The 10,292-nt window shown below is 49.1% G+C and overlaps 1 protein-coding gene across 1 annotated transcript; it reads left to right on the top strand.

The window, feature by feature from the left end:
- Positions 1–282: 282 nt before the first annotated feature.
- Positions 283–7,772, top strand: SYT11 (synaptotagmin 11; the record flags this gene model as incomplete). The annotated part of the gene is made up of 4 exons (XM_079550934.1): positions 283–316; positions 3,512–4,335; positions 6,152–6,272; positions 7,462–7,772. The coding sequence occupies 4 exons, from the start codon at positions 283–285 to the stop codon at positions 7,770–7,772; spliced, it is 1,290 nt and encodes a 429-aa protein (XP_079407060.1).
- Between the last annotated feature and the right edge of the window lie 2,520 nt (positions 7,773–10,292).

The raw sequence follows: 10,292 nt of genomic DNA, 5'->3' as shown, positions 1-10,292 counted from the left end.
CAGCGCAGGACGCGGACTCCGTACAAACGCACCGCAGCCCGTCAGGGCCTCCGCCCGCGCCCCGCAACCCGCAGCGCCGCCCAGAGGCGCGACCGCAGCGCCGCCACTGCCGAGTCACCGCCGGGCGGCTCCGGGGCGGGGCGGCGGGGCGGGGCCGGGCGGGGCCTGCGCCGATCGGGACCAGTCGGCGGCTCCTGCATCCCGGCTGCGGAGCATCCTCCGGGCGGGGGCCGTACCGCGGCGCCTCCGCACCGGGTGCCGCATTCCGCCTCAGCGCGGACCATGGCGGAGATCACCAGCGTCCACCCCGGCTTCGGTGAGTGGGGCTTGGCCGCGCGGAGAGCCCCGTTCTGCCGCCCTTTCCTCCGCTTCCCAACCCCTCCCCATCCCCATTTCGGCGGTACCGGAGCAGGCCGCGGGTGGATGCGGAGGGCGGCGTTGGAGGCCCGGCCGCGGTACCGAGCGCCCCCTTGACGCGCTGCCTGCGCCGCGCCCGGCCCGCCCTTTGTTCGCGCCTCCCCGGGGGCCGCGGGGCTGCGGCGCCGCCACCGAAGGCCGAGCGGGGCGGGGCGGGCCGTTACCACAGCCACCCCCCCCCTCTTCCTCGGCGGGGCCGCGGCGGGCCCGAGGGGTTGGGGGGGAACGGCGGGGCGTCATCCGTCGATTGGCGCCTGTCCGTTGGGTCCCCGCGACTTTTACGAACCCGATCGTTGCTCCTTCCGTCCTCCAGCACCGACCGACCTTCCGTCGGGGCCGGGGCCTGTCGCTAACGCGTGATTACCGCGTTAACTTTACGTTCTCACGCTCTTAGTAACACGGATCCATCCTGCATCGCATCCCTTACATACAATGTCTGCATTCCACTTGCGCGTTCTGTGTCGTTTCTGGGCTGCCATCGCTGGCCGGCAGTGGCCATCAGGGTGTAATCAGCAAATGTTGGTATTAAAAAGAAGTTTTCAGTGCTATCTCATTAACCAAAACCGTAATTCCATAGCCTGGAAATTGATTTGGGTCTCAGATCTTTGCATCGCGTCAAAGCAAAGATACCTGGTACAGATGGTGCGTTTTTTTTTTAAAGAATGGGGTTTTATTGGAGAGAAGAGACAAAATGGGCTGTTTGAAACGGGCATCCAAAGCACTTCTCTGTTCATGAACTCACAGAACCTCATCTCCGGGAGTCTGGGAGGCGGCTCATAGCCGTGAGGAACTACAGAAAGAGAATTCATGGATGTATGGAAGGATTACGTAAAGTGGGAGTCTCCAGGCAGGAGAGGAGAGGTGCGGTGGGCAGAGCAGGGCTGGTCCTTCCGTGCTCTTTCTTTTATGGAGAAAGAAGCATCCAGCAAAACAAGGTGGGGAGGGCTCAAAATAAAAGCTGTTGGTTTTTTGCCACTATGCTCAATGAAGCTGGGAGACTCTTTGCGACGAGAAGCTGCAAGAGCCAAGTGAAGAGCTCGGGGATTTAGAGGGGGGAGAAAAGGCTTGTTTGGTGCTTTCTGATGTGACTGCTGAAATTGTTTATTGGGAAATAAAGGTACAAGAGCTGATTCTCTGAGCGCACAATGGGAACAAAACACAAGAAAACATGAGGTCAGAATAAGAAAAGAGTTTGGGCTTTTGTCCTTTCCTGCATGTGCTCAGAAGCTTTTAAGATCTGCATGTGGCTGAATTGCACTGCGTTCAGACTGGCTCTTAAAGACCACTTGGGTCATTTCAAAGAGGGAATGTGAAATAATGAAGCAGAGATGTGTGTTAGTGTTTGTTAGTGCTGTGGGCCCAAAGATGTGCGTCTGTGAAGGCAGTGACCGCCTGAAAGACATCCTGGTGCAGGAAGGGAAGGCTGGCGTTCAACCCAAAGGGATTCTTGTGAGGAGATTCATTGTTACGGGAAAATCAGATTTCCCTGAGCCTATGAGATACTCAGATCAGAGCCTGTCAGTCTTCTCCTCTTGCCTCGCAGCCGTAATGAATGACAACATGGGAAGGGCAGAGAAAGTGCCAAATTCGGGTGTTGTCTGTAATTGAAGCATGAATTCAGAAGATGATTTTCTGTTGTTTGCGATGATGAATTTTTGGTTTTCCACGCTCCTATGGAAGCAAGCAGCGTGTGCAGCTTGTGAGGAAAAAGATGGGGCAGAGGGGATTTAGTTTGCTTTGAAAAGAGAGGGAAAAAAAAAGGGAAAAATGTTTAGTAAAGCAATAATACAATTGTAACAAGACCAACACCTTAATGAACTTCAAAATACCTTTGCTTGTAGTGACAAGTAACATTCCAGTGTTAAGATGTTTAGGCTATAGAGAAAACGCTGCAGAAACAGCTGCTTGTTTACTTCTGAAATAAACGGAATTTCACGCTCCTCCTCACTGCTTCTCACCTCTGAGGGGCCACAGAAACGTGTTGCAGAAGGCGACTGTCCACCAGCAAATAGGGAGGTTGTGAGAATTGGGAAGAATTTCAAATCCTGAGCGTAGGGAAAGAGCTTCAGGAGGAGCAGCTCTGCGAGCGTTCTGTTCCGCAGGAGGAGAGCTGGGGCTGAGGATCCCTTCCTCCTCTGTTGTGATACGACCGCAGCGTGAACGTCTCATGGCACAAGAGGAAGATCTCTCCCTTTTCCTTCTTTTAAGGCTGAGCAGAGCCAGCTCCTTCAAGCTGGCCTCATATTCCATCTGCTCTCCGTTCTCCACCCTCCATCTGCTCCAGCTCTTTAATTATCTTGGTGGCCCTTGACTAAATTGCTTGAATATGTCAATATAATGTAGTGGGGAGCTCGAAACTACTGGTTTCATTGGGTGTTTGATAATACATCTCCAAAGCAAGGGTTATAAATAGAAAATAACGAGCTTGGTCGCTAAAAATGAGTGCTGTGCCTTTTTGTTCTGGCCTGACACAGCTGAAGAACCCGATTGACATAAACTCCAGAAAATATCAAATCACTCAATACAAAAAGAGGATGTTCTGCCCATTGCTTTCGTACGTCAGATTTTCACATGAGAGCCTTGGTAACCGTGGGGTGACAGCATTTTGTCAGCAGCTGCTCATCAAAATCTGGGTGAACATAAATAGTAATGCTGGGGTGACAAAGCAGAGAATGCAACACAGGGGAGCAGTCAAAGAGAACAACGTCAGCTTTTGGGGGAGACACAGAGTGGGCTGTGTGTGCATGACAGGGCAGCTGGGGAAACAGAGCAGTGAGGGGAGGAGAACAAATCTCCGTGTGATTCAGATTGCTGTTGTGTCCCTTGTGCATGTGGGACAGGGCCACGTTCATCACCCCCTGCAAAAATATAACTGTAATGTAGCCAGGGTTCAAGCTGTTCATAAGGGACGACTCCCAGTCCCCTGTTGTGGCCATAGAAATACAAGTTCTGAGATACAAGTTAACTTTTTATTCTAAGGAAACCTTGATACCAGGCTTATTGCGTAGCATTCTGTAGGGTCCCTGCCAGGCGTGCTCGCTGCAGGCACTCACAGAGGTTCCAGCTCTTTCTTGACTGCCTTTCTCCCCTGCAGATGTCTCTCCAGTTGTGGCAGGCCTCATTGGTGCTACTGTCCTGGTGGTTTCTGTCTCAGTAACAGTTTTTGTGTGGACATGCTGTCACCAGCAAGCAGAAAAAAAGCACAAAACCCCACCGTATAAATTCATTCACATGTTGAAAGGCATCAGCATCTATCCGGAGACCTTGAGTAACAAGAAGAAAATCAACCGAATCCGGAGAGACAAGAATGGCGCTCCTAAGGAGACTGGGAGGGGAAACCTTTTGGTGAATGCTGCTGAATCTGGCTTGGTAGGCTCTGATAAGGCTCCAGATGGGCCAAACGCAGCTCCCCACATTGATCAGCTTCCGATCAAAGTAGATTATGGAGATGAACTAAGCCCAGATCAAAGCCTCACTCCAGGAGGAAGTAAAACCTCCTCGCCATCTTCTCCAGGAGAGGACGTCCTGTTGGGTGAGCTGACTTTCTCAGTGGACTACAACTTCCCCAAAAAAGCACTGGTGGTCACCATTCAGGAGGCCCACGGGCTGCCCGTGATGGATGAGCACACTCAGAGCTCTGACCCGTACATCAAGATGACCATTCTTCCCGACAAGAGGCATCGCGTGAAGACTCGCGTGCTTCGCAAGACGTTGGATCCAGTCTTTGACGAAACCTTCACCTTCTATGGGATCCCCTACAGCCAGCTCCAGGATTTGGTGCTTCACTTCTTGGTGTTGAGTTTCGATCGCTTTTCTCGAGATGATGTGATTGGAGAAGTCATGGTGCCCCTTGCAGGAGTGGATCCGAGCACCGGGAAGGTTCAGCTGACCAGGGAGATTCTCAAAAGGAACATACAGGTAAATACATTCATCTCGTGTCGTGCAGGTTTCCTTGCATTGCATTTGATCCCAGTTCTTCCAGATCGGGAGCCTTGCTGAGCAGGAATGCTGCAATATTCTCAGTTATGAAACCCATTTTTTTCCACAGCTGTGTTATTTTAGTAATATCTGACCGTGCTCTTCTAGTTCCGTAGTTCTCTGCTGTGTGGTCATGGAGTTTTGGTAACACAGTCACTGCAGAGGCATAGAAATGAGGAATGATTTAACCAATTATGCCCAAAAAGAGGCAAAGTCCCACTCCCATTAAAAGAGCAGAGTGACAAAGGGACATTCATCCCTGTCCGAGCTGTTCAAGGGGAATAGCAGGAGATACAGTTACTCTGAATACCTTTTCTACCACTTCTGAGGAACAACATATCCTGCTCTGCAGAGGCAAATCTCTCTTAGAGAAGGATTCATCTGACAGATCTGGACACCTCCATTTGTAATTATCTAATTTGTAAGTGTAGGCTGTAAGCCAGTGAAAACAGATCAGCAGCAGCAGCAGAGGCTGCCACAAAACATGGGGAGAGGTCTGGAACAGCTCACATCAATCCCACCCCAGCGACCGTCTCCTTTTTCCACGTGAGGCTGAAATGTATCTGCCGTGGTTTTGCCCAGTGTAGACGTCTGAAACCTAAGTGAAGTGAATCCTGCTCTCATTTCTCATTGCTGTACGCTGGAAAGACGAGCAGCCCACAGAAAAGATGGAATCTCACCTTGATGGGCTGCTTTACGTTCAGTTCAGTGGCTGTGTTTTTTAAAGTGTTCTTTTCAATGCTTTGACTGCATGTCCTGTAGGTTTTACAAGTAATAGATTAAAAATTGAGCAAAGTGGTCACGCTAAAAAATAGGTATAATCAAGGATGCCAATTGTTTAGCATGCAACAGTAATTAAAAGTAGATTTAGTAGCATGCTTGGTGCCAGCTGCGCACACGATTTTCTCCAATTAATTTAAGCAATAGCATTCAAAAACCAGATTTCACATTTATTGTGGTGATGTTTCTATTGGAAACAAAGCAAATCCTCCATTTGTGACCTCCTTCCCCATCTGCACCGTGGGTCTGAAAGGAGCAGATGCTGACAGAGGGGGCAGGGCAGGGTGCTGTGGCTGGGCTTTGCAGTGCTGTCACTGCTGTGCTCCTGACGCCGCACGATCTCATGCCCACTGCTAATACCATTTCCCTTGATAGCAAATAAACTTCATCTAAATTAGTGCCATCTCACTGAAAGTTAATGAATACCGACTGGAAACCAGAGCTATTGATCTTAATAGTGTTACTCTTTGGAAGGATGTACAACAAGTTTAATAGAATAGTTTCTTTTTCGTCTTCATCCTTTTCCAGTGCAGATTTGACTGATGGTGGAGCTTCCAAACTGTGCCCTAGGAGCTCGAGGTGCTCACCAGTGTAAGCTCCAAAAGAGGTCAGTGAGCTTAGAGCTCCTAGAAACCACAGCATCTCCAGAGGAGACCTCAGAGGAACCCTGGGGCGCTGATTTCTCTGAGCAGGGCCCCAGGTTTGCTCCAAGAGAAGCTGAAGGCTGTGGTGATGCTTACTTTGCTCAGCAGGCACAGGATGTAGAGCAGAGGATGATTTACCTTCAGCAACTCGCTCTCCTTCTGGAGACCTCACGTGGCTAAGGCTAAACACGTATTTAGAATGAAACACAGACAATTTCCCAACTCCTTGGTCCTTTAGTGTAAGAAAAGGAAAATACCGGTGACCCCCAACATTTGCCCGTGTTTGTAAGACCACGTTGTCCTAAGAAATGATTGCTGTTTCTTGTTCACAGAAATGCATTAGCAGAGGAGAGCTGCAGGTCTCACTATCTTACCAACCCGTGGCGCAGAGAATGACTGTTGTGGTGCTGAAAGCCAGACATTTGCCAAAGATGGATATCACTGGCCTCTCAGGTAGAAGCTATTTTCTCCAACCCTGAACCTGTCTGTACTCTGCCACATAAAGCCACCCGGAAGGCAGCTCATAGCTTTGCTGAAGTGCTGGACACCTCAACAACCCACACTGTTGTGTCCATCTGAAAGAACGTGTAGTGTAGTAAAACACAGGCTGGGTATGCACCCTATGCCACATGTATTAATTTAAACCTGATGCTGGCATAAGGAGTAAATTGGTTTGAGGCTGGTGGAAGAATGAAGGCTTAATTTTCATCTTTCATCGGTTTCAATACCTTTCACTGCAACCATTCCCCATCTTAAAACTATTCTGACACTTTGTGGGGCCGTTCCCTGAAATTAGGTAAAATATTTCTTTTTACAAATGACAGCAAACAAAGTGAAAGCTTTGACAAGTTGGCCCCTAACCTCACCAGAAAGCTCCCCATGTGGTACTGCTAGGAGTAGTTGCTGCAGTTGGTGTGCCACCATACCAGCCTTCACCAGTTTCCCCACGCAGTGTTGGAGCTTGTTAAGAACTCCAGGTGCTGATGTCAGCTGGTTGCTCTGCAGTGGGAGAATCCTCTGGGAGCTGAAGTGTGAACCTAGATGTACACAGTTCACTTCTGCCTGGATCAGCAAGCTGAACCCCTTCCCAGAACCACAGAATCACAGCATGGCCTGGATTGGAAGGGATCTCAAGGGTCCCGAAGCTGCGACCCCACAGCGCCTGCAAAGCCACCAACCTGCCCACGTCTCACAGCAGCCCAGGCTGCCCAGGGCCCCATCCAGCCTGGCCTCCAACCCCTCCAGGGATGGACGGAGCATCGCAGCCTCTCTGGGCAGCTGTTCAGCCCCTCACCGCTCTCCCAGCACACAACTTCCCTGACCCCCAGCCTCCAGCTGCCCTCCCTCCGCTCCCAGCCCTTCCCTGGCCTGCTCTCATCTCCCCTGCCCAAGAGCTGCCTCCCCTCCTGGCTGCAGGCTCCCTGCAGGCGCTGCAGGCTGCACTCAGCTCAGCCCCAGCTCCTCTTCTCCATGCTGAACGAGCCCAGCTCCCTCAGCCTGGCTTTGCAGGGAGCTGCTGCAGCCCCTGCTCATCCCTGCGGCTCCTCTGGACTCTCTCCCACAGCTCCCTGTCTTTCTTGTTCAGGGGGCTCCAGAGCATTGCTGGACTGTGTTATTAGTTCATTTCTCTCTTCTCTGACAGATCCCTACGTTAAGGTGAATGTTTATTACGGAAGAAAGCGCATAGCAAAAAAGAAGACCCACGTGAAGAAGTGCACTTTGAACCCCGTCTTCAACGAATCCTTCATTTATGACATCCCCGTTGATCTCCTTCCTGACATCAGCATCGAATTCCTGGTCATCGATTTCGACCGTACCACAAAAAATGAAGTGGTGGGACGGCTGATTTTGGGAGCTCACAGCATCACTGCAGCTGGTGTGGAGCACTGGAGAGAGGTTTGTGAGAATCCTAGAAAGCCGGTGGCCAAATGGCACAGCCTGAGCGAATACTAGCAGAGGTCGTGGCAGCTGATCATAGAACAGACTTACACCTTGTTTTAGCTGTAGAACTAAACTTTCGTAAGAAGCAGCAGCTGGTGGGTTCTCTAGTGATGTGATTTTGCAGGGCACTACGATTCTAAAGAGCATTAAATTAAAAAAAAAAAATACCACAAATATATATAACAGTGTAATCACGCTATTGCATGCCTAATACAAACTGAAATTAGTATAACTACCAATATCAAGTCACAGATTTTAATACAATTATCTGTCACTATGGAAGTTGTGTTTGTGCCGAACTGTCTTTGCTGGTATTCACCAAAATTGGCCTGTCTTTATTAGGCTTCTCCCAAAGTTTCTGGATTCTGCTGTTTAACCTCTAGTTTCTTGTTAGTTTGCCTGCCCATTGGTTCTTGCAGTTCTCTTCTTTGCTGGTTTGGGAGTACCAACTGCGTTTCCATTGAAGGTGGTTTAGAATTCTGCACTAATGCAAAAGGAAAATACAGGGGGAAATGGCACTTTCCTTCAGAGACAAAAACAAATTCCTTTATCAGGTACTGAAAGACTTATATTGTGGTATCACTGCTTTGGAGCTGTGAGGCCGCAGCCTCAAAGATTCGCATCTAAATTCGTACACCAACAAATGGATCACTTTGCTTTTGCCACGTGGAAATTAGCACAGACACCATCCTACAGGCTGTCAGAACTGGGGGAGTTCCACTGTACTGCGTTTTATTTGACCCTGTGTGTGAAGGGCCCAACAAAACCTGGCACGGCGCTGATTGTTAAGGAAGCTCTTGCTGGTTTTAAACATTAAATCTGAAATTCCACAGGATTGGTAAGTTCTGTAATAGCAGCGTAATGTGAGGAGATAGGAGAACAGCCTGGGGAGAGAGGCGTGAAGTGAAAACTCCACAGAGCTTCCTTTGGGTTCAAAGCGAGTCAGTTCACGTGATCTAGGACAGCTCTCCGAAAAGCGTAACACAGGGCAAAGTCTGTTCTGACACAAAGTCAAACTGGTCAAGCAGTTAAGCTTTAGAATTTCAGAGCAGCTCGAGTCAGCTCTGAAATTGTGGACACAACTTCTGAGACATGGAATATGCATTCTGTCAGCCCTGAAATGCAGCAATGCTGCTCCATAAAGGTGGCCTGCAGCACTTCAGGCTGCCAGCCCCAAACACTGGGCAGTTCTGAGCTGCAGCTCACAAAGTTCCACCAACACATAACTGAAGTTTGGAAACTGCTGCATTCAATCTCACTTTCTAGCGAGACAACATTCACCAAGATGTTATTAGCCAGGAGGATCTCGGTGAGTAAATCGATCGGGCTTCTTCCTACATTCAAGCCAGGAAAGACAAAAGGATGATAATTAGCAGCAAGTAATTAGTTGTAAGCGTTGTTGTTGAGTGCAGAGGAAATAGTCCTAACAAGCAGCAGAAATTCAAAGCAATTCTGTGCTCTGCAATGGAGACACAAAGCAGAACTGAGCTTGCAGGGAGGCACTGCGAGGTTGCGGTGTTTGTGTGGCTGCTTCCAGGCAGCCCGTCTGTTCTGTGCCATGTGGGATGCAAATAGGTGTTGTAATTAAACGCTTCTAAGACAGCTGAACTGTTAGCAGGACTTGGCTATTGAGTTGTAGAGCCCTGATGGAAAAATGGTCCGTTCCACCTTCTTCCTAATGAAAGTAGAATCACTGAGCAAGGCTCACACGGTTCCCTTTCCACCCGCGCAGTAAAGCACTGCTGCTGGGGTGGCTGTTCACAGTCAGTGCTCGGTCCATTGGCAGCCCTTTGGCATCTCTCCCTTAGAATTTGCTCCTAGAAAGCTGAGTTTTCTCACTCATCGCCACTTTCCCATTGAAATTCCTTCTAGGCAAAATGTCTTTTCAGAAGAGAAGTCGCACTGAAGCTGCAGCTCTGTTTCTCGGCCCTGCGTGGCAGATGGGAGCACGGACTTCTGTTTGTGTTCAGTCAATCCCAGTTATGAGTGTTACTGCCTGAGGTTACAGCAGACTTTATCTTTGTCCCTTACAGCCACAAACCAGAGCTCTCCTTCAGAAACAGCCATAGGTTTATTCCAGTCCTGCTTTTTGCACTAAGCAAGCTTAGGAATCATCACAACTTTTTCTTTCCAAGAAAATCCAATCACCAGAACAAAGCAACGCAAAGTTCCCTTTTCTTTCCCTTCAGTGTGAGAAGCATGCGTAAGCCTAGATGATCTCTATAAGATTCCTTTAGTTGAGAAGGAAAGATGAACTTCTTGTCAAGGAAACATGCTCAGGGTAAATAGTCTTAGGCTATCGGGCAGATAGGAATAGCTCCAACGCTTCTGGAATGATAGGAAACTGAAGATGTGCAGATATATATTTTTTAAAACGTAAAATAGACAGTAAGTGACAGCGGACTCACTGTAAAATCTCCCAGATGTGGTTATTCTTTACCTTGTGTCTTCTATTGTAAAATTAACTTGGACAGTGACAGCGTTGTGTGGAAAAAAAGGCAAAAAACCTAACTCAACATGTGTGAAACTGCA

This window comes from Tetrao urogallus (assembly GCF_951394365.1).
Source record: "Tetrao urogallus genome assembly, contig: SUPER_28_unloc_1, whole genome shotgun sequence".
Classification (NCBI taxonomy): domain Eukaryota; kingdom Metazoa; phylum Chordata; class Aves; order Galliformes; family Phasianidae; genus Tetrao; species Tetrao urogallus.
Note: the sequence above shows the minus strand (reverse complement) of the source record. Positions and strands in the feature narration are given on the sequence as shown.